This window comes from Erithacus rubecula (assembly GCF_903797595.1).
Source record: "Erithacus rubecula genome assembly, chromosome: 2".
In the NCBI taxonomy this organism is placed as follows: domain Eukaryota; kingdom Metazoa; phylum Chordata; class Aves; order Passeriformes; family Muscicapidae; genus Erithacus; species Erithacus rubecula.
In genome coordinates this window covers 31,288,438-31,313,986 of record NC_136685.1, presented here as the reverse complement: position 1 = coordinate 31,313,986, position 25,549 = coordinate 31,288,438, and the positions used below count along the sequence as shown (strand labels likewise).

The 25,549-nt window shown below is 40.5% G+C and overlaps 1 protein-coding gene across 2 annotated transcripts in view; it reads right to left on the bottom strand.

The window, feature by feature from the left end:
• SH3BGRL2 (SH3 domain binding glutamate rich protein like 2) overlaps positions 1-24,931 on the bottom strand; it is a 35,522-nt gene extending 10,591 nt beyond the window's left edge. The window contains exons 1-2 of one of the 2 annotated variants that reach the window (XM_079297848.1): positions 24,596-24,931; positions 4,255-4,440 (exon numbers count right to left, since the gene is read on the bottom strand). In XM_079297848.1, the coding sequence (XP_079153974.1) occupies positions 4,255-4,440; positions 24,596-24,640 (231 nt within the window). In that variant the 5' untranslated portion in view covers positions 24,641-24,931. The remainder of the gene's footprint in view (positions 1-4,254; positions 4,441-24,595) is intronic. The other variant, XM_079297849.1, reaches the window with a different exon arrangement.
• Positions 24,932-25,549: the final 618 nt, after the last annotated feature.

Genomic DNA, 25,549 nt, shown 5'->3' with positions numbered 1-25,549 from the left:
AAAAATGCTAAGTGAACCAGACACCTGCAAGGGTGCAGAGAATCAAATGTAGACTTGCTGGATACCCAATTAGCCTCCTCTACCTCCTAAAGTGAATGCACTGCAGCAGGCATGCTAAGGTGAATTCTGCCATGTTGTTTGAGAATCTAGAGACTGAGCTCTCTGTACCTGAAGGCACAAGAATAATAACAAACTCCCCAATGACAGGCCAGGGCAGAAAAGCTGACGTGGCCTCTAGTCAGTTTTGTTAAATTCTCTTCTTTCTTTTATCAGTGAGCAGTTACTTACTTGTAATGCAGCATCTACAAAAAAGGAAAAGAAACATGTATGCACCCTTTCACAATCTTAAAAAAACCCAGAACAGATTGATATATAACAGTGCAAAGAAATCAGGGCTACAATAATTGTCTGGGCATTGAATAATTTCCCAACTCTGCACCTCTTTCAGCAGCCTATTTTATTTCTTTCTTGTCTATATGCCTTTGCTGTTTTGTTGGAATTGACACCCATATATTACATTTCAGGGAAGGACAATAAATATTACATATTACTGGTGTCCACTAGACACTCTATCAAGACTTACCATAACACTCTAAACTATACGAACAGCCTCAATGGGAAAAAAAAAAAAAAGAAGAGTCAGCCTGCTATGTAAATATTTTTCCTTTGGCTCAAATTCCCACCTAGAGACAGATTTCCTTTTAATTTTGGTTGGCCTAAATTTCAGGAAATCTCCCTTCAGTGGCAGATTTCTACATATAAAACTGTCACTGTTCAAAGTGCTAACTTGCAGCTTCACAAAACTGTAGTTTCACTGGGAAGTGGGTATTTCCAGTCTTCTGAAAGATCCAGGAATGACTTCTAGTCTAAGAAGAGTTGTGTACTCAGCTGTGCAGAATTCAAGAACAGGCAGGTGTAAGGCACAGGTCTCATTTCAGACATTCAGTTTTCATGCATTTCTGGCTTTCTGCTAAAATATTTGGGCTGCTGCAGGGCACTGCTGCCTGGTTAGAGAACCTAGTAAAGGGATGTCATATAGATACTCACATAAATGAGAGCCATGTCACTGAAGAACATGGAAACAAGGAACAGGCAGACCAGGCTGCCAGAACTGCAATGGCTGCAGTGGACCTGGACTGGGAATGTAAGGGAAGCTGACCATAGCTCAGTGGGCTGTGACACATCAGGACACCTAGGAGGAGATGCAAGGTAGAGACAGGCTCATGATCAAGGGTGGACCTGACCACTGAAGTCACTGAACAGGTCACCATGAATATGAAACATGTACCACCATCAGGCAAGCCAGGTGGGTAAAGCCCCTCTGCTGTAGAGAACAGTGGCTGGGAAGGATGGGATTATTTTCCTGGGGGAACATAATCCACAATTTGAGCTGCACTTCATAGCTGTAGGTAATAGCAAGAACCACTAATTCTAACTGAAGATGAGCTCTGTAAGGAACTGGGCAAGACAAAACTGATTCCAGTGCCCAACAACACAACACAACCTACCAGATCCTATTAACCCAAATTAACCCCACATAACTATTTTTTATGCAAAGTCCATGAGTTTTCTCCAGAAACATGAACTAGACACTAACATCTCCTCACTCTTACATAGCACTAACTAGAGCAAGATAACTACACTAATTTGAGATTTACACTACTGAAAATTTGAAAAGCAGGATCCTGTGTCTGATTTGTCTGAAAGATAGACTCTGTTCTCACATACAATTTTATAGCAATGTCACTAAGATGAAACAAAAGACTGTAAAGTCATGAAAATGTGTAAATTATCTTATTATTGGTGCTGTAACACAGCACTTGATTATCAGTAAAATTATTTGTGTTCTCGTGTGCTTACAGCTCTTATCTTGTTCACAGGAAATAAAAATTGTTCTTGCCAAGTACTTTATTTCAAAATCTCATAGCATAAAATGGTAAGTACATCTCAGAAGACTGAGAAAAGGAAAAGATAGATTAAAGATTAAGGATTGTATCTGCAATTGCTTCAACTCAGAAAAACCACAAGGTCTTGCTCACACTTCAAAACATAGAGTTTGTCTCTTGGTACCAGAAGAATGCCTCCCTCTGTGGTACAAGACACTCCATGAACCAGTAAACATTGCACCTTTTTGTACCTTCCTCCCCTCCCACAAGAGCTGTCAGATGTTCAAATGGTTGACACAAATTCATTTTGGATGCTTACTGAAACCATTAAAGACAAACTTCCTCCAGTCTGCATTTACATCCTGAAAAGTGATTATTTCAAATGGTGATATCCTAGCCAGGAAAATCTAGTTTAGATAAACCCCTTGTGCACATTTCTGAGGCTTTTTACTAAGGTGAAAACTGCAAGAAAAAATATCCCAAAATTATTAATGCTAAATTATTAATACTAACAGAAAAACCAGTGTGGCTACAAACATAACATTGAGTAATGTACATCATATGCTTGTGAACTCCTATTGAAATAACATGACCAAAATAAAAAATGTACCTATTTATTTTGCTGTGCACTGTCTAGCCCTCATACCTTTAGAGAAACAGCAATGGATCTGACCAGTCTGTATCACAAAGAAGTGTGAATTGTCAGCAACAATGTGTAAATCAGAATAAGTACATAGAAAGTCTCCTGATTCAACAGAAATGCAGAAAAACAGACAGAGGTTTTTAATAGAGAAAACTGAATTAAAAATGCCTGGACACAAATCAGAAATTATAAGCTACAAATTTCACTAACTCAACTAACAGAAAACTCAGTATTTTTTCAGTTTAAGTTACTTGGTAGAGATTATGCTTTAGTTATGTATGTCGAGATAAACACATGAAAACACTTACTGTGGAAATGACAAAGAGAAACAAGATGTGCAAGGTTTGCTGACTTTTATCTAATTGCAATATTTTACCCCCCTTTTCAGCACTGACCTCCTTTGCCTTCTGCATAATGTTTTGCCTCCACTCTATTACCTAAGAACTTTAATGCAGATTAACTCATGAATTTGGAGATCCTGCACACTTTCTGCTTCATCCTAGAAGATATAGTTTCTTTCAAAGCATATTTGCTTTTTAAAGATATTCATGCAGACAGTGAAGTCTAGTAATAGGATTGAGTCTGCTCAACCAAAATGGCAATCAGATCAGCAGACAGATTAATGAGATCATCTCACATGTTGCATGACATCTTCTGCCTTGCTAATTCCAAACAGCAACCTCTAAGACTAGATTAAAACACTCTAAAGGCAATCTGAGTGGGTAAGAAACAACAACTTAAAATGTTGTATTTCCCATGTAAACTAGATTCACACAGAACAATGTAAAGGTTGTTATTTGCGAGGGGCTGATCCATAAGTGAGGGTAATAATCCCTTCCACGTCCCAGATACATTTCTTTGATTGACTTACCTTACCTGGAAGTAAGAAGATAAGAGTTATACTGCTGAGGTAAACAAGTAAGGCCAATACAAAGCACGTGGGAAGGATGTTAAGTACTTTGCTTGAAGAAACAAACTAGCTGCTGCATCATACCCAATCTCTTTGTTGCAAAGGATCCTAAATTCCTTTTTATATGCTTCCTGCATGAAGCTAACAATTGCATTGCAGTCAACAGGTTCTCATCAGATCTGAGCAGCACAGCTAAATCTGGCAGAGACTAAGCCAGAACCACTTTGGATGTACATATGAAAGGTTATTGCTCCAGCTTGCACTGGTGGATGGAGGCGCTTCCACCAAAAAGACAGCCCACCCATCAAACTGTGGTCAGATTTACAGCAAACAGTGTTCATTTATCCTAAACACTCTGATTGCATAAAGACATTTTGCGCATAAATGAAATTTACACTGTGACAGCAGCAGAGAAGGAGCTTAATTACAATAACAATAAAGCTCAATCTTGCCACTGTTCTCATTCACCGTGCCAATGACAGACTTCCTACTGAATTTTTCTGCTTGGACTAGGCCCAAGCAGCAAGAATACAACAAACTCTCAGTTACAGTGGTTTCACCAGGCATTTTACCATCAACCATGGTTGCATAGGAAGCTTGTGACATTTCTGATTTTTACATTCCTGGAGGGAATCCCCTAGACAGCCCTAGCATTTACAGAAGAATGACCTGAATTTTCACTCTATGATCATTACCTGATTCTATTCCCCCATTAATTCAGATTCTACTGGAGAAAGCTCAACACAAGTCCAATGTTTAAATGGCCAGCTGAGTGTACTAACACATTATCCACTGAGAACATAACAGCTACTTACCCCACAGTACCGATCATCACTGAATATCTGTGGAGGCAGTGGATTGCCTTGTGCAGGCTGTCTATCCTCTGGAATATTTTTATACATCCATTGTCTCTTCTCCTCTGACATGGTGATATCCACTTCTTCAAACTCTATGCGATTGGCTTCCAGAAACCTCACCACATCCTGTTGCCTCTTCTTTATCTAGATGGAAGAAGGAAAATTTAAAAACCTAGAGTCAGAGCAAGTCCTCCATAACACAGACATGCTTACAAATCTGAGAACATTCCTCCTCTCCCATCCCACTCATAGGATGGGAAGTCACAAACTCAGAAAGAAAAGGAGAAAACATTTTTTTCAGTTTTAAGTTTATCAAAGTTGAGCACTGCTGTCTCTTTACACGTTGGCAAAGGTTATACTTCTTCACCTCACTTGTATAAGGCTGTCTGTTTAATTCAGCTTTGGTAATTTGATCCTTTACCCTCTAAAGATATTTTTAAAAAGCAAACTGAAGTAGAAGTTAAAAGAGACAGTCAATTTTCAAAGATATTAGGGGCTACATTTTTAAAGTATACAGGTACCTAAAAATGCAAGGTAAATAATCTGGCAAGTCCCAGAAGAATTCACTCCTAAAAGTGTTCATTGAGATGAACATGTCAGTACGTCTGAAAAAAACCCACCCCAGCTACACACATTTTTGTTTTTCTAGACACCTACACATTTTTCTAAATGCAGCTCAACAGTTTCCTGAGCAAGGCTTGTTGAATATTTAGCTAAGAGTGTCTGTCAGCACATAATACATATGCCTAAAAGTAAGCATGATGTCATCTCTTGAAAAAGAAATTTTTGGAAAGAAATTTAAAAAATGCATGAGGTTTGCATTAAATGAATGGGGTTTCTGCCCTTTAAAGAGATTGTCATCTTTATACAAAGAGACAAAACACTGGCAGTTTTTATCTCACTGTAAAGATTGGTTGGACTCAATGATCTTAGAGGTCATTTCCAACCTTAACAATTCTATGATACTATGATCAGCCCTTAAAAGTTAGCTGGGCTTCAAGAAGATACACTCAGGTAAAGATAACCTCTGCCCCAAATAGGACTTTTTATCAAGACAGCAACATTTGAAATGAAAGTCTGTGTACTTTTTGCATCAACCTAATGAAATTAATACTTTCAGAAAGGAACTATAAATTACATGCCATATTTTTTACAGCTATCATCACAGTGCTATTTGAAAAAAAATTCAGCTTTAATAATTTTACATTATTAAATTTTACATTATTCATGGAGTGCCATACCCATGCAGTTGCTGGCTGGCATTAAGCCCAGGTGGATGCCTGTGGGTGTCATATGACCTAGATACTATTTGGAAATCAGAGGATTTTCAAAATGTATGTGCTAGTTGCTCCTGTCACACAACTGAGTCTATCTATCTAAATGCACCACAAAAATACATAATTTTGAAAGCAATACTGATGGAATTCTTATTTCCTTGAAATAAGGCAGCTGTCCCAAGAAACTAAAAATACAAAGCTTTGAAATTTGTGCCACAGTGTCCTATTTTTTTTCCTTTATTTGCAAACACTGGTACATAGGCATATGTGAAAGAATCATTTTTCATAGAGAAGACAGCCCCTAAACTTGAATGCAAGTAATGCACTACCAACAACAGCAAAATTACTGCATCATCATCATCACCACTGGCAGTACCAAAAGCAACATGCCTTTTACTACACCCCTAAAAATTCTAAGTGTAGAAGTGAAAGATGAAAACATTTTCCTCTGTCTTTCAACAAGAAGCTGCAAAAGAAAACAAAAGAGACAGAGAGATTCTTAACACAAATATTAAATATCTGGTTAAACAGAAAAGAGATGTCTAAAATCATATCTGGGAGAGGTAATTTCCTTACAGTGAAGTGCTACCAAAACTCACATGAAATCCCTCCTGCATTGGTCAGGGCAATCAGCCAAGTCCAGAGTGGCTGGGCCAGCCCAAGGCAAATTAGCATCCTCTGGCCAAAGCTATGACACCTGCAGCCTCTGAAAGCTGCTGCTTGCAAACTGCACACTGGGAATGATCCCTGGCATGCTGCAACATCTAAATCATGGCTCATGCTTGTGAGACTCTAAGTTAGCCTTGGCCAAAGCAGACTCTGCCAGCAACAATTCTTCAAACAGTTGCAGAGTACCAGAGCACTCCATTCTCAGGAGCAGGACATGCACCAGCACAGGTGTATCCAGGTGGACCCTGGATTTTCACCTGCTGTCTCCCAGCAGCCTGTAAACTGAGCAACTTAGATTTAGTCAGATCTGGATTATTTTACAGTTCACACCATTAGAATTCACTAGCACAAATTTCCTAATGCCTCATTTTATTTTTATAAAACCAATTAAGATGTTGAAGTGAAATAAATTGGGGTTTTGGGGTTTTTTTAGCCATAAGCCTTACAATTCTCCACACAACATCTGCATGAGTTATCAGCTGTGGATGTACCAGCTGCATAAACCTAAACAAAACAGCCTGAAAATTTCAAGCCAAAAACCTAGCATTTTCCTCCCCAATTTATTTGATTCAGGCCTATAAACTGAAACAAGAGCATTAGTTGCATTTAAAATCCTATTAAATTATGCCTTGTTGTTTAAGATGGATGCTCAGAGCATCTGTCACAACAGAAGCCAGCTGATGATTCCCCAAGAAAACCACAGGACCTTTGTGTGTGTGTAACTGGATCTGTGCCGCAGAAGTGCGTCAGCCTCACAGTCCTGCCTGCAGCTCTCATCTGTGCTTAGCCACAACCCCAAAAGCTCCCAGCATTTGGCCACAGGAAACAAGGAGCAAATGCACAAAGAGCAGTGTCAGTCCTTCCTTCCTCACTTGCCTGTCAAGAGCTCAGTGGAGAAAAATATATCCTCACTTGACAAACTACAGAGGTGGATTATACTCTTTGGACAGTATCTTGCTGCTACCAAGGTTTCTCGAATCTGGTGCAACTGAAAGGAACCTGAAAATAATAATCTCATTGTCAGAGGTACCATGTTCAGGAAAATTTGGTTTGTGGCTATTCATACACCACTTTGGGAAAGTGTTTGTAGTCTTACACAACAGACTGCTTCAGCATCAAAATATTTGGGGTTTAAGACCTTTCAGCACACCAGAAGACACTGCAAAATGCACCTTCAAAACATATATCCATTGTGAAGTTTCAGAGAGAAGTCTTTATGCAATATAATCCTAATCCATCTTCAAATGCAGTGAGAAAACTCTGATGGAGTTTATGGTCTGCTATTATAGTCCAACATTTGCTTCCCCTATTTTTAGCATGGTAATTCTTTTCTGAACAGCATTTATCTGAGTTTGGTTTTATTGTTAGTCTATATTTCTATTCACAAAACTAAAACAGGCAGAAGTCCCCAGAGACAACTCAATTTTATCCTTGTATTCAGAGCTGGTATCTTTACTAGGATTAAAAAGCAGCAAAAATAGGATGTCCATTGTGATACATAAATCTGCTAAAATGAGCTAATCACTTAATCAGTAACCACTTTATAAATGAAGTCTACTGCAGCTAAAGTATTCTTTCTGTCCTAGTTTTCATTTCTTTATACTGATCTGCAACAGGTAACAGCAGGATACATTTTCAGACTGCTTTGGAAAAACATTTCAAAGACATACTCAGGCCAGTCCAGGTGGGACCACTGGGATTATCTGTGCTGACTTTCAGCATCCCTGAATTAATTCCTCTTAGGAGTAAAGAGTTTCTTCTGACATCTTTCCCAATCTAAGCTCCTCTCCTGAACTGATAATAACAGAGATGGGCTTTGCAAACTGTTCCCCCAATTAACTGACTGCCTTTGAAATATTTGCTTGCTTTTGTTCAGAATCCACCTCACTGCAGCCACCTCACTTTTCACATCTTTGCCCAGACTAAAAACTGTTCTGATCTAAAATTTCTGTTCCCCACACAACTAATATCAGATCTCCCAGCTAAGCAGAACAGTGATCTCTGGTAGCAAGAGAAATCATCTTGCTTATTTAGTAGCAGAATGAGAAAATGAGGATGTTAGCATTATAAATTATGTCCAGGTTAGAGCAAAAGTTTAGAAAAATCAGATTACATCCTCTATCCAAAGTTCTCTGGAAGCTTCTCATCACTTCCAACAAGAGACAGTTTCCTTATTTTTTTGCCCTGTCTATGCTCCTGAACCTGTTTTCAGAAATTCTCCTGTCCTAGAAAGGGTTCCCTACTGGCAGCTGCTGAACCAGAGGAGCATAGCATGTGGTCTCTTCATTACTAAAAGTCAGCTGCATTTCATCATTGTATACCGTTTTAACCAAGATATTCGATACCTTGCAAAAATCTTACTAGTCCAGGATTTATCTAACTCAGGATAAACAAATATTACTTCTACTCTATTATATGCAAGATGACTCAAGTAGCAATATTAATAGGAACTGTGCCATGATTAAAGAGAACTTCTCTGCCTTTTTTTTGTTAGCCCAGTTAATATAAATGGAACAAAAAAGGCACATTCTCAGTTTTAAATTTCTCCACAGCAGGAATGTTGCCGAGTGTCTGGTGCTTACAAATAGGATGTGGAAGGTTGATATTCTGCTGTAGACTCTACCCTCCACCTTCAGGAGATAAAGCAGTCCTTGGGTTTCTGTCCTCCTGCCTGCAAGTGGAGGGAATCTCAGCAGGTACCACTCCATGCACTGGCTGGGACTGAGATGTGCAGCACTGCCTGTTTTACAGTCTCACCCTCTTGGAATTGAAGGAACTGAAAGCCTGGCCTGAACTGTCCACTCATTCCAGACAGACCCCAAGAACAAACAGCCATCTTTCTAACACAAAATCCCACCCCGAAAGATATTCTGACCACACATGGTGAGAACAAAGCTTTATGAGAGTATCTTCTAAGCTGGTTTGTCAGACCATATGCACATTTTAGAAGCCTGACATTTAAAAAAAGAAATAAAATTTAATGCCTAAGGTCAGCTCAAATACTTGTTTCACAGCCTGGCACATCTGTGCCTCTAAAGATGGAGATGGTCCTGTTAATTTTCTTCCTTCTTTTTCAATTTGGTGAGTCTTTCTACACACCTGCCCTCACTCCAGAACTGCATCAGCCACATTATCCATCGACTGACTCAGCCAAAAACTGAATGTATTGCATTTGGCAGGGGCACCTTTATGGTGCAGTTTGATGATACAACTCAGCAGATCTCACTGCTGGCTGTCACTGAGATGACACAATGTTCCTCCCTCCTGCCAAGTAGCTCCTGCAGCTTTCCTCACACAAGCATAATGCAGGAACCAGGGGAACAAGGGAAGGAGCATCAATAATGTCAGCACCACAATCTCATCAGTTTATACCAGGAACAAAATTGCATCCTAAGAAAATGGCTCAGCAGTGGCTAAAGCATGACCAGCTACAGGTATCTGAAATATGAACTGCATAAGCAGCATTTGTGTTACATAAACACGAGCTTAACTCACTCCCACGACTGAAAATATTGTATGTGAGCCTCTGTCTTCACAAGTCATGCAAACACAACCAAAAGGACAGTTGCAGTGTAAAATGCAGATGTAGTATAGCTACTGCAGAGTATTACCTATATTCACTTCTCACACAGATGTGACTTAACATAAATTCCCAGATAATAAGGAATAATGCTCTAACAGACACATGCCCTAAACACATTAAAGGAACAGAATTCTAAACTGTGTTAACAGATTCTCTTCTTGTGTTTCCACCATGTTTCTGCTCTCAGAAAGAAGCAATAAAAAACTATCCCATGCACTCACAAGCTTGAAATGCAAATCCTCATGGTCCTGCTACATTTGAGACCTCTAGTGACAAAGACTTTCTGCCAAATTTCTCTTTTCTTTGCCTCACTTTGGAAAGGAGAGCATAACTGACCTCCAGCAATTTTTATTGCAGTGACATGGCAGCACAGCACAGAACTTTACAAAGGTTCATATGATTAATTCATTGTTCTTGGTACAGGAAAATACAACTCAGCTATGTACATATGAAAAAAGGATGAGAAGCTGTGATGAAGATTAATGGAGAATAAAATTTTAAAATAAAAATAAACAAAAATCAGCATTGCATAACAATTTCTGAAAGTGAGTGGTTCTTCGCTGTAGCAAATATTACATTGCATCTGACAGAAGGAAAACACTGTCTTCTCATAATAGGCCTCCAAATAGCTAAAAGCACTTGCATGCTTCATCCTCAAAAAAAGAAATGTTTCAACATCCTAAAAACTAACCACAGAACTTTTCAACCAGAAGAGAAACAGAACAGTGTGTGAACAGTGGCCACATGCAGCCAGCACTGCTCTGGTCTCCTGCTAGCAGCAACCTTCTGCTTTGCACACAGAGACATAATTAAGGACACACAATATGAAACACTGTAAACTGGGAGGGCAATCTGTTCAGCTTTATCCAAAATCAGTCTGCAGGTCTCTGGGAGCTGCTGAGATACTGCTTAGCCAAGGACTCTGCACACCTTTGCCTCTCTGCAGTGTTTGTATGGTAACTTCAAAAAGAATCCAGTACTTAAGAAATGCAATTAAAATGACAGGTTTGGTTTTTAAGAGATTCTTAATCACAAGCAGTCAACAAAAGAAAACATTTTCTAGAAAGCTACAAAGACAGTTAAACTGCTCCATGCCCAATGCCTGCTAGCCTCATATTTTCCCAGCCAGATGTTGCATTCTGATAAATGCACTTAAATCTATTTCTGCATATGCTATATGCATCTATCACAAGGTGAGGGGAAAAGTTTATCATTTAAGGTAGTTTGTCTGAAATCATAGCTCTCTATGCAAGTAACAGAGTAACATTCTGAAACACAAAGGAGTCTTTTAGCAAGTATAAATACAACTATCACTGCTAAAAACGAGAGATGGTGGGAGTTTGCTCACGGGTTTACTAGGTATTGTTTCAATAAGCACAAAGGGAAAAGGAGAGACAAAAATGGAAGAAACAGAAAAAGGGGAAAGACCAAGAAAGGAAAAGGACAATGTTCTACAGAAAAATCACCTAGAGACAGTGCCACACAGGGGTGCCTTTGAGATGTGTGCAGCTGAAAAAGCCTATGAAGCAATACTTGAGTCTACATCTTTTGAATTATTCTGTATTTTGGGAAACAAAACCTGCCACTGATGTAAACAAACAAAGTAAGTGATTCTATAATTTTCTTCCTGCAGCAGGAACAATGTGTTCTTACAGTGCTGAACATCCATTTACACAGGAGTCTCTGATGGACTGTAGGAAAATAGATGCTATGAACCCCCAGTTTTGGCTCATTGCTTCTTCATTGAAAGAATAAGAATGCCATTGTTGCTGGATCTACCTTCCAATTAAAGGTGTGATTTTTTTTCTATTGCATCAAAGCAAAACTAAAAAACACAGCATTTCTGTGGAAATAAAAAATGGCTAAAACCAAGTGAACCTTGAAGAAGACTGTGCAGCAGGAATTGTACCAGAATCTGGAAGTCTCACTGAGGGTACAGGCAGATCCAAATTAGTGAGACAGCCAAAGGACTCCATGCAGACTGAGTAACAGAGCCAGAAGATTCCCTGCCCAGCCTGGCAAGCAGCAGGTGACTGCCAGATTAAAGGTCAGGATGCAAATCTGGTTGTTCTAGTAGGGGAGTTTGCAAAGCCTGCTGCCAGTTTAGATTATAACCTACAGGAAGAATCTGTGGAATTGCTCTATCCTGAACACATTTCTATTTGACAAAATGTATGCTTGAAATGGTATTTTTGCTACTGATACAGGATCTTTCAGAGTTATAGGTATTTTCTTGTGAGGAAACTGTGGGAAAGCGTGTTGGTTCTTCAATGGTTCTTCACCTCTAACTAAAACAGGGGCAGATTACCAGAGCTTGCCCATAAATTCATCTGATTTTAAAAATGTCTCAGCTAAAATCATTAGAATTATGTGTTAGGACTTTTTTTTTCCATTTTAAATAAAGTTGAGCAACTTGGCACAAGAGACAGGAGAAACTTTGACCAGCTTGGAAGATCTCAGGGATCTGTAAAACATATCCTCAGCTATCAAGAACTTCTCCTGATGGAACCATCCTGCAGGGCTAGACAATTGCTTCAAAATGCTAACAATTCAAATCTCAGCTGGCAGCTAATTTCTTTCAATAGATAGATGCTTTTGTTTGCAATTTACCATATGTTTCAGTAGTTCAAGAGAGTAGTTAAAAACAAAGTGTCATTTTCATGCATTTTTCCAGCAGAAACCTTTCAAAGATGCCAGAGAATAATTTAAATCTCCTGTTTGGCATTCTGCATTTAACTCCTCCTCATACTCTTCCCTTTTGTCAAAGTGGCATATTTATAGAAATCATTTTGCATCACGAAAAGAAACCCTTTCAACAACCAACATCTATCGTCCTTTTCAAAACACATACACATAAATACAAGTAGGATAACTGCAATTCTTATTATTTCAATTACTTTTCAGTACCTACTAACTAAGTGCAAGTTGTTCTCTGATCTCTATGCTATATTACATTCATTCATGTTTATTTCTTTTGATTTCTCCAAGTTATTTGATTCTGAGGAATATCCTTTGCTCCCCAGCAAAGTTCCAGTTCAGCAAGGTAGATGAGAACTGTCAAGACTAAACTATTGGAAACTCAGTCCTGCATAGATGAACAGAAAGTTGATCTTTCACTGTCACAGTCATGCAAAGTAAGCAGCGTGGGGGATTGTTTGCATATGGGAGTCCAAAAGTGCTACAGCTAAAAATCTGCAGGGATTTAGAGATATTGCTTTGTCGTGTGCATCAACTTGTTTAGTAGAGTTATGATGTTGGCAAGTAAAACATGATTAATTCATTTTGTTTCTTTATTTTCCTAAAACATTAAATATTTGGTAATTAATTAATGTTCACTGAAACAGCACCAAAGAGAGCAGCTTGATAAGCAGGTTTTGGAAAGTGAGCAAATGCTCTAATGTTCAGCAGTGTGCCCTGGCAGCCAAGAGAACAACCCACACCCTTGGGTTCAGCAAGCACAGCAGCACCAGGTGAACAAGAGGGGTGATTATCCCTCTGTATTCAGCCCTGCTGTGCCTCACCTCCAGCACCCTGAGCAGCTCTGGGCCCCACAGTGTCCTTGAGTGCACCCAGAGGAAGGCAACAAAGCTGCTGGAGGGGCTGGAAGGAATGTCCTGTAAGGAGCACCTGAGGACCCTGGGCTTGTCAGCTCTGGAGAAAGGAAGGCTGAGGGGTGACTTCATGGCTCCCTACAGTTTGCTGAGGAGGGGAAGTGGAATGAGAGGTGCTGATCTCTTCTCCCTGGATGTGTAATAGCTTTGTCAGTGGAGGTTCAGACTTTTCATGAGGAAGCCTTTCTTCACAGGCAAACACTGGAACAGGCTTCCTAGCTTGTCATTGTTTAGGATACATTTAGACAATGCCATTAATACATGCTTTAATTAACATTTGGTAAGCCCTGATGTGGTCAAGCAGTTGGATTAGATGATAGTTGTAAGTTGCTTCCAACTGAAATATTCCATTCTACTCTAAATTCTGTGAAGAAAAATGAAAGCTTAAAAAACACAGAATCCCCCTAACAAGAGATCCACACACATTTCCTATGATGTAACATGTTTACCACCTGAACTTTTAAGATGAAAACACAGAATTGACTTTTGTTGTGATGAGGTGAGTCAGCAGAACACAAAGTGTTTGAACTAGTTCTCTGTATTTATCAGTCACATTGTTTTGTCACAATGAATAAAGCATTCCCAGCTGTATTTTCTGTATTTATTGCAAATGAGATATAAAAGAAAAATTTCAGCACTAAAAAAAATAGGTCATGATTCTTCCTTCTCATTAGCTTTAAGCAGCACAACCCAGTGGCACAGTAATACTTACATATCAGAATGGAAAAAAACCACCCAGCAGTCCAGGAGGTGCAACAAGCAATTAGCGTTGTTTCATGTGGGTGGGGTCTTAGCCCTGTTAGCTCAAGATACAAGTTGTTCTGGCCATCTCCTGCCATAACCATGAGCTGCACCCTCCATATTTTGTCACTCGGGGCCCACAGCCCAGGTACACCCAACTGTGGCTCCAGCTGTTTCTGAAACAAGAGCCAGTGGATGCAGAATGTGGATCCCTAAATGCCAAGTGCAGCAGGCTCCTGACAGCAAGGCACATTTAAGGCACATTCAAGGCACATTCAGGCAAGCTTGAGGACTGCAGTACTGTTCAGCCCAGCAGTGGCATGATGGGTTTAATACAAAATCCTGTTCCTACATAAACACAAGGCCACAGCCATATTATTCCCACATAGATACTAATCCTCCTCCATGAATGTGGGGGAATGATAAGATCCCTGGACCACTTGGAAAAAACATCTTGCCTTTCCTTAAGGAGGACTATGCTGGCATTTATTTGTCCTCTCACCTCAAAGGAGCAAAGATACTATGATTCCAACATGCTCCCAAGAATTTCAAACACAAGTTTGTGAAATTAAGTTGTCAATGCTATTTCCTCCTGACAGTTACTATCCACACAGCCCAGATGTGTCATTCTGCCAGCCACAGATACACACACCCTGACAATGCACTTTAAAATAACAGCAGTGACAGTAGTGCAAGTCATTCAGGTTTCATTGTGCTAAGTTTTTGCAGATATTTACAGGTTTTCTTAGCACTATATGAAACTGCAACAGAAAAATGCACTTATGGCTTGAGACAAAGGTCACATTTCAGATAAAACTGGACTATATTACTGCAACATTTTCTCATGTTTTTGTAAGGCTAGGAGGATGGATTTTTATAAACCAGGGCTGAGTGCCACTGTTATTATTCAGATCAGTAACAAAATTATCTTTGACTCAACTGAGCAGAACAAGGTTTCTAACCTTATTAATAAATGTCAACATTATTTCTCTTTCAACAAATACAACTATATCTGTGTAGCTTGTGTTTTTGCAGCTCTGTATCTGTAAATTCTCTTTCCTTTTATGCTTCTGCAGACCCATTTCTTAGTTACAAGGTGCATCCCCAAACACAGCAGCCATCTGACTATTATTCCATAAACTGCAGACACTTCTGTAAAGGCAACAGAAGTCACCTCCACATAGCCAGAGGTATTGCTGAATTCCAAGCTGCATAACCCCACTGACTTTCAACTTCCCTGGGGCCTGATGCTGAGAACCTTTACTGGTTCTTTACTGGTTTTACAAACCCTGCTGCAGGTAAACCAATTTGAGCAGGAAGCGACTTCTTGCACATCAGGGCCCTCATAGCAGCTGTCTTCTTTGACCAAAGACTAGTTTCTATCTCTTTTCTAACTAATTTTAGCTTTCTGGCTGGTTCCTACTGAAGAATGTGATGCTATCTACATCCTTCATATGCCACTCCTGTCTCTGTTTCTGCATAAACCTATCAGATCACTCAATTAGAGATTTTCAGAAAGACTATCTGACCTTAGGAGATACAGATCCAGATCAAAGGTTTAATGCATACTTGAACTGCATTTCTTTAGATTGGACAGGGATGATAATTTCACTAACCCTGCAGCAATTTAGTGACAGTTGCTGATGCTCCATTGTTCATCAGATCAAAGGAAGCCTTCTTTCAAATGAAGTGACACAAAAATTCACTTGATTTTCTTGGGAAAAAACAGATTAAGAAACCAGTCTTTAATTTATTTGCAATGTTACTATTCAATTGTTCCAAATAATCATTCCCAAAGGTTTTAATAGCACTGACAATACCAAATATCATCCTCTGCAGAATATGAAAATGCCAGGAAACAAAACCAACTTGTGAAAGTTTTAATAGAATTTCCAGTGTTAAATTCTGATGATTTTTTTTCTGAGCCACTTTCTCTTGCTCAAGTGGGACCTATCCAGTGAATTCAGAGGACCTGTGCTACATGGACTGGTAATAAGAACCACAACAGGCTGTATCTCCCAATATATGAAGGTAAACAATATTCTGCCCCTCTGTAACAGCATAAAATCCAAAAGCTGATGGGAAAGCACGTTAGCATGTGTGAATGGAACACACCCAATCATGTTTTGATTTGCATTAAATATGAAGTACAAGTTAATGGTTTCAGGTCTCTTCTCAGAAACAAAAGCTCTGAGGGTAACCCTGCTGGCAGAGTTTGCAACAGAACAATTCCATGAAATGGGACATTCAGAAAGCCACAAACTGTGGCTGTTCAGGGCTTTGCCACAAGCAGAAGCTTGCCTTAAGTCATCATTACCCCTGTGACAGGGCACAACTGGACGTGGCTGGTGTTGCAGATGTTCTGTGCCCTGGCCAATGTATCACTCGCCCATCTGAGCACCCACGAAGGCAAATGCTCACAGCTGTGATGGGGGAGGCCAGAATACAGCCAGGTGTTCAGTCCTGGAGCTCTGAAAGAGCCAGAAGAGCAACTCTGAAGCTATCAGCAGGTCTTCAAATACCCCCACCATCCCTGTCAGAGCTGTCAGATAAGAATCTTTGGAACATTGTTTACACCAACGTTATCTTTTTCCCAGGCAGGAAGGGAATTGTTTTATTCCACTGTATGTCCCCATTAGCCAGCACAATCATATTGGTGGGTATCTTATGTTGTTATTCTGATATTCTGCAAACAACTCATATAATACTGAAGTAAGGTACATAAATAAAGCTTTTAAGCACAGGCCAAACATGTGGAATAAAATAGAATAACAGAGATAGGTGAGCAAACACCACAATTTCAGCACTCTAGCATACAATGAAGATAGATATCCACAGCTGCAATAAAGGAGCAGGCATTTGTGACATGGCCCCAACAGGTGATGACATATCTCAAGCATCCTAAAGGCACTAGCACTTTATTTCTCTCCTGGGAATGCTAAAATCAGTGGCTTATTTTTACTGAGTGATAATAAGCATCTATTGGTCACTAAAAGGTTCAAGTATGTATATATATATATATATATATATGTGTATATATATATCCATATCCACCTATCTGTGGATATTTGTACCTCTCTATATAAATGTGTGTATGCAAAAGTACATATCTACATATGCATATTCAAATAAAATGCAAGTTGATACATAAGCAAACATCACTACCAGGGATTAACTTCTGCAAGTTTATTCCTTCCAGTAAAATGACAAACACCTTGTATTTTCCCATTTTGTCTTAGTAAGAATGATGGGTATTAGTTATCCAGGGATAGAACAGCAAAACCAATAAAAATCCTGGAACTGTGAAGACAAGATCTGTCCTACCCAAGGCAGATGGGCAGCAACAGGAGGGCATACTGTCACTGATGATTCACTTGACTCCCTGAACAACCTGCATCTCCTAAGAACTCCTCTTCAGAAATCAGCTGCCTAGACAGCTACCCCTTTTTCTTTGTACCAAATTAAATTACAGTGAAGTGCAATATTAAATTTAGACTAAATAAGCTTGTTTACCGATGCAAATCAAATTGATTTTCCCTTCCCCCACTAATGAGATAGAAATAACTTGGTTTTATATCATATAAAAAATAACTAGGTTCCTCATCACTGCAGCTCTTATGACCACAAAAGGAGGATACCCACATGCTTTAGACTCAGCCTCGTGGAAGGACTGCCACAGCTTTGAACTGAAGAATTAAAAGATTTTACCCAAAATACTTCAAAGATGGAGGTCTACAGTCCACATAAGACAAGAAAGGAAGTTTTGTGTCTGTGCTCTCTTGCATAAAGACAAACTATGTTAAATTAATTATCTGTACAACATTTGTATCTCAGTCACTGCTTCTGCTCAGTCATCAAGAACTTTGAGTCATTTCTTGAAAGGTCACCCTTTGCTCATCTATGAGATGCACTGAAATCTGATGTTTTCAGAAATGACAGGCAACAGTGACTTAGGTCTCTGAATTGAGTCCATCTGCCCATCCAATGGGTGCCAACTAAACAGCATAGCAATCCCAGGAAAGATTATGGAAACCACCTCCTGAATCCCTTAGTAGCCAAGAGATTGAGTTCTTCTGAGCTTTGGCAACTATCTGCAGACCATTTTTATTGACAATCACAGGTAAGAAACACCATCACCACATCCACATTGAGCCTCACCTCACCAAGGAAGAAATCTACCAACTTAAGGGACTTGCAAAATGTTAACTATCTTCTAAACTATTAAATCATCTTCTAAAAACTTACTAAAAATTAAGCTGTTAAAAAACACTGACATACAAGAACATGACCGTGGTATTTTGGATACAGAGATTTCAACTAGGAACAGATTCCATAGAGTAGTGTGTTTCTATGTTCATTGCTCTTCTTAGCAAGCTTCCACACTGTAAGGAAAACAAAGAGTGCAGAATTTCCTTTTGGACAGGTGCCCTAAGGGGGCCCACACTTGAGGCTGCAGATGATGAAGCTGTTGCCCTTAGAGTACTTGCTAACAAAGAGATACATTCTGGGTTACCAGCTCAGTGACAATTTTCTATCTTCAAGTTGCACTCAGATTGATACACATAAGAGTGATACTGATATTATACAACGAAGAACTTCCTTAAATGTTATTTTTCCACAACTTTCAATTTTTGAACATTCCTGAGAAATTGTACTGATAAATCGCATGCAAGTTAACTTTTATTTCAATATTCTTTTTCATCTATTATAATCCAATTCAGTTATATGCAACATCCAGCAATCACTGGATGACCACTGAATCACTACGACCAGAGTTAGGACAAAGCATTTCTAGAGTTTAACAATATGGGTGGAAGATTAAGGAGAACAGGTCACCATCAGTGAAACATGTCCATTTGGATCTTGGATATTGACACCTCTGTACCCTATAGAAAAACAAAAGGGGAAAGTCTTCATAACCTCAGTAAGAACAATACCTCCTTTGAAGTTCTATTACAGCTAATTGTAATCAAAGGTCAGTAACCAACCTTCTGCACATGACACCGTGTAGTCCAAAGCACCTTCTTTAAAGTAGCATTATTTCTGACATGATCTATCTGCCAAGAAGAAATGTAAATATTTGTAAAGCACTAGAGCATACAAGAATGGTGCAACAGTTAGGTACTAAATACCATACACAAATTTGCCTGTATCCTTGTGACTAGGGTTCACATTCAGCTCCCTCCTGAACACATTCCTTAAGCAACTGCTGATCACAGGCTCACTGTTCTCTCTATCACAAGGCAGGAGAATGGAACTAGAGCTTTATTTATTTGGAATAGAGACCTGAAACCTAGATGCACAGACAGCAAGGCCTTAAGGTGAAGCCAAAACCTTCAACATTGACCTCCCTGCCTCACAGAATTCAGTCATGAGTGAGGCTCTCAGGCTCTCTCTGCCACAACTGTGCAAAATAGGACTGACAGAAATCAGCAAAGATGAATTAGTCACTTGACCTGATAATAAGAAACTTGAGGAAGAATGAACTAATTTTTTCCATCAAAGGGACTAGATCCAGAAAGTGCCCAGACCTCTCCTATGCACCTAATACAATGGCTAATGTCCAAGATGTTATGAATGTGATGTCTACCACCTTGAACAGGTGAAGTGACAGTATGATGTTCATGTGGGACTCATAAATCAGGCTTTGAGGATCCAATCCAACAGATGTATCCTCAGCACGCTGACAGATGTAGACAGCACTTAAAATACTGCTACTTCCCATGTACATATTGCAGGGTCACTTCCAACTGCAGAGATTATTGTCTCATTTCTGAAAAGCTAGCTTACCTGCTGCTCTGATCTGATTTTGTGAAATTCAAATATTAAAAAAATCATGATGATATTTACAATTAACAAAGCTTTTTTCTTTTTTTTTTAGTTGAACTTGCATAAATCACATACAACAAGTTGTAAATCCCTCCAAATGACCACCATAACTAATGCTATTTTCTCAAAAGGCACTTGTATCATTCAACCAAATCACTTTAGTTTTGACTGTTGTATTTCTGGGGTGCAGAGGGACAAACAAAAAAAAGTTAAGATGATGAATACTCTAGAAGTGGCATATTCTAAGTTAACTTATTCCACAACTCCAACAAGAAGCACAATCTTTCTGAGAAGTGCCATGAAAAATGTTGAATTACAATGACTTTTTACAAACAAGGGTGGAGTTGAAATTCATGATCCATCAGAAACCAGCTTAGCCTTAAGAATGCTAGCACTGTGTTGGTCTCCATTACATTACCCAACAAGTGAACCAAACAAACATGACTATAATTATTCTGACATTCCAATGTTTTATAATGTGATTTAGAGTCATTCCAGGAAACAAAAAATCCAACTCATTTGACCTCCATAATACGCTTAATCAAAAGGAGAGCTTTAGTCTCATAAAATAAATATTTGCTATAGAAACAATTTAACTACAACTGCACCTATCTTATCAAGCTTCCTAGTAAAATATCTATAATCCTCTTCAGTTGCAAGAGTCAAAGTCCAAGTTTTGGACATTTAAAACAGTCCATTCTTTTCAGGCTGTTGCTGTTCCTCCCCAAACTCTCCTGTCCTCCCAAAGATGTTCTCCTGGAAAATGTGGCTGGGTAGCATTTATCTTTGTGCACTAAAAGGAATTCATTTCAGTGACCTGTTTTTCTCATCTTGTGAGCATTCAAAGATTTCAATGGGAAAAATTTCCACATATCTCACGAGTCAGAGTAGATTGTGCCTGATATACCATTATTTTCCTAATTCCCCTATATTATCTGTTCAGCTCAACAGATGAAGCTTCAATAAATTAATGCCACAAAGAAGAAAGTACAAGTACAAGAGGCAGCTGTTTAAAGGTTCTCCATTACTTAACAGCTCTTCAATTATATTCCCCTTACCTGATGTTCAGCCTTGTAGCTGCAAGATTGACATTTTCTCTGGTTTGGCATTTCTAGATAACTGTAGGAATTCCAAACTTAAAGTTACTTAGCTCATACTACCACCTTCCTGTCAAAGGTAAAGCTGCTTTAAAACACTGAAAACCATTTAACTATGAGTCCATACGTAAGTACAGTAGCACAAGTGTAACTTTTTATTGGTAGACTGGAGAAAGTGAAACAGATAAAATGACAGTCACTTTGGTGACTTGGTGAAAAACATGGGCATGAACTGTTTCCTGAAAACAGTAAGCATTGCTGAGGGAGAAAAGTGAAGCCTACTTTTAAAGTAACCTTTCTCTTAGGCACAAAAGAACATTGATTGTCCTTATCAGGGAGGAGTAGCAAAGCCTGCCTCCCCAGCCCCACAAAGAAGTGCTTGGAATTTGAGACACAGCTTACCAACACAAGTAGAAATTCAGGTCAGAAAGAGCAGGAGACAGTAAGGCTTGTCGAAACATGCCTGTCTGCCTATTCAGAGGCTTCGCATTGCAATTCAATTGAATCTGCCTAATGCATGCTTGAAACGACACGAGGTGATTTAGAAATGTACCTGCATGCACAGTGCCACCCTCCTCCCTTCCCACAAGGTCTCAGAAACTCCTCTACAGCGTCCCCACAGGCTAAACCCACTGCCCAGCTTCCCTAAACACTGAAGATCAATGTTCCCACTCGAGCAACAACTACAGTTTGGGATCTGAGAGTTATTTTAAGCTCATGAAGCATTTAAAATCACAAGTTTTATTAAACAAGCAAAAAGCAGTTACAACAATTAACCTCTCGGGGGTCTAAGAAATTTCAGATGTTTGGAAGATGCTGCAAGAACTCCAAAACCAAATGAAGGGAAAATTCACATTATTCTTGGCTCTTTCTCATTCACTTCAATTACTTCCTTTTCTTATTCCTTGGAATGACCCTCAAAATATTTTATGCACTAGACTCTTAGAATTACATGTGACAATTATATATTTTTATCTTATTTAGCACAAAACAAATTACACCAAGTATCGAGATTAAGGAATACTTAGTAGTTACATTTATATAAAGTTATATTTATGCAAACTAAAGCCTTTTCTGAGTATACAATCAGTGTATTTCTCAGGAATGTTTCAGCCAAATGCCTATCATTTGACCTGGGTATTCTGAAGACTTCAAAAGGAGTCATACACAAAGAGTTTAGCTCATTATATTTGCCAAAACAAAAGCTTACTCTAGAGACTGCATGGACTTTCTATTTTAAAATGAGTAATTTAACAGAGTATGTCTAGAGAGATTGGAAAAATAATTATGTCACAATGACACTGCTTTTTTTGTCAGTCAGTATTACATATAGAAGTTTCTGGTCAATTACAGCAGATCAGATACTACTCCGAGAAACATCCACTCCTACAACCAGCTAGCCTACAATTTCACTTAAGCTGACTTACAGGTAGAAATTAAACTATGGATTCTGACACCATTTTTAGCAGAAGGCAGAGTAGAATCTATGTGGGGTACTCATTTTTCTTGATGGAGAAATAATTCTGTCTTGTGAATTGCACAGGATCCCAAAAAATATCTGATGCAGTGCTGAAAGCTGGAGAAATTGACAATTGCATGACTCAAACACTTCTTCTCTCCTTTCACTAATGTTTAGTTCTAGAAGGATGATAATAAGTTTAAAACTTCCCTTAAAACTGTGCAGAAACATGAAATACAGTAACCACCTTCTTCTCCAGATGCAGATTCCCACATAACTAGCTAATAATAGTGTTCTCTTCATCATTTTCCTCCATCCTTAGCCTGGATCTAAGGACATCCCCTGCAAAGCCTACACAAAAAAGAAAAGCCTCCATGATGCAACACTGAGAACAGCAGGAACCTAGCCCATAATTAAAGTTCTTAAATGCTGTGATAATGCCCATGAAAAAAAACTGACAGAAAAGCGATGTCACAGCACTGGCATTTCTAACAGTACCTTCAATAACTGAATCATCTGTTCTGCTCTGGTTAGGCAGCACTCAAATGTACGGCTGACTAGAAAGCTGAAAGTTGACTATCACCAGCATGCAAACTGTTACCCATATTCTGTCATCTTCTTCTTGTCCAACCCAGAAAAAAAAGTCAGCAAGAGAACTGATGTGCATTTAAATTGCTTGTCGAACTCAGCTTTGGTTTGCTGGGTTAAGAGATAGTTATGAGGATTATATTGCTCTGCTAACTGCCTATGTACTTTGCAGGGAAAGGAGAGAGTAGAATCCAAAACTTCTATCAGTAACCTCCTTGCAGACTGGAGATGAGGGAGAGTGAACTATGTGGCCCTATTCTACCCCCAACAAAAATTAAATACAAAACTATGTATGTTGTTCAGCCCATGGGGCATGAAACAGAAACTAAAACCAGCAACGTTACACTACAATAGCGTGAACCAACTGCCATGAAGGGAAGATGTTTCTCTTATGGATGCTTGATGGATATGGATTTCAGAGTTCTGTAGATGCTGTGTTTACTCACTTGGCTACTGAAATGGATAATTAGTTTTTATTAGCTGTAATGCAGCCACTAAGCGTTTTGAACACCTCATGCCAAAACAGAACACATACCTGTCATCATGCTACTGAACTGAAAACTAGATCCACACAGTAAAAGGCTGAAGGAACTGAATACACAATAAACCTTCAGATAGGAATGTGCTATGTCCTTCTGCAACACAGAAAGTGCTTCTGCCCTCACTTCTGATGCATAAAGAATATCAATTATATCTGAATCATTTTGATGTTTCTTATTAAAGAAAGGATTCAGTAGGACGTTTACGCTCATATTTCCTTAACAGAAAGCTGTCACTTTGTATGAAAATATGGAAATTCATAGGTCACACACATAATTAATTTAACAAGAGAAAATTATGTACAAGCTTCAATTAAGCAGAGAACGCAATGATGCCCTTCAAAAGCAAGTCTGAGAAGAGCTGTACCTATTCCAGAGTATTTCTTGATGCAGAGCGGTGCTGGTGGGCTGAAGCCTGTCCCCAGGCTCTCCCTGTATTTGTCTGTGCACCTGCCGTGGGTGCAGGCACCGAGGCACCGCGCCTGCCCGGGCTCCGCTCCCGCGGGATGGTCTCCCCTGCTCCGCGGCGCTGATCGCCTCCCAACGCGGAAAGTTCAACCCCACTGAACGACCTCGAAGACCCTTTAAACACACCCAAGATTTGTCCCCTACAAAGGTGTCGGGGTGCTTGTTTTGCCAAAGGCAATTTACGAACTAGTTAAGCATCGTCAGCCCTGCGGAGGAGAGTTGTCTTTTCCGCCCCCATCGCTCACGCAACCGCGGCAAATCGAGCCCCGCGTCCCAGGGCAGCCCACGGAGGGACTCGGTCCGTGCCGGCGTGCGGGGACAAGGCTCGGAGCCGAGGGCAGGCTGGGCAGCGCGGGGAGGACGAGCCGCCAGCCGCGGCAATCGCCGGCCCCTCGCTGAGCCCTGCCCGCCGCGGCCCCGCCGCTCGCCCCCACTCACCGCCACCGAGCCCGAGGAGGAGGCGACGAAGACGCGGATCACCATCTTCACCTCATGAGCCGCGGCACAGGAGCGGGCGGGACGGGGCAGCGAGGCTGCGAGGAGCCGCTCCCCCGCACGGGACGGGGCCGGGGCCGCCCAGCTCCAGCTCCACCCCGAGCGTGGCCACCGCCCGCAGCACCCCCTGCCCTGCCCGGCGAGCGCAGCCCCTCTCGGGCGAGCCGGGTCCGGCTCCCGGCTGGAGGAGGCAGGAGAGCGGCGGGAGGCGGGGGTGTGGGCGGCGCGCAGGGCCCGACGGGCGCTGTAGTCCTGCCCGGGCGGGCACGGCCGCGCACGGAGCCGGGAGGGAGCCCGGTGGGAGAGCGGAGGCATGCGGCAGCCTGCCCGCCCCGGCTGCCGTGCCCCTGGGACAGCCTGACAGGGGCTTGTGCCGCCCTCCAGGTGCGCTGCCCGCAGGTCGAGGTGAACAACGCCAGAATTTGCTCCTGGTCCTCCTACCCCGTGCGGAGCCGCCAGATGTGACCCGCTGGGTGCGGGTGTGGACCCTTGGTAGCGGCTTACTGCGGCTAAGGGGTGGAAAATGAGCTGTTCTGGACAGGTATTCCTGTCAAGGCAAGCAACAGGAACAACGCGGGAGGGTCAGGACACTGGCTGAGAGGGCTCGAACGCCATATGTCCCAAAGGAGTTAAACAGCGCGGCACGTTTCCACTCCCTGGTATGGATGTACGGTTCACAATACCGTCAGCTGTGGAACAGATGTTATTAATCATCAGGATAAGCAGATAACCCTAAATAACCCTTCATCAGTCAGCTCATCTGCAAGTGACCGAAGGGAACTCGTTCCTCATCAGCTTTTGGGTCTTGTGAGGATGCAGCCTGCCTGAAATAAAGTCAAGAACCGCACAGCTGACAACCTTACACATGCTGCTACAGTCGTAACCCTCATCCTCTTA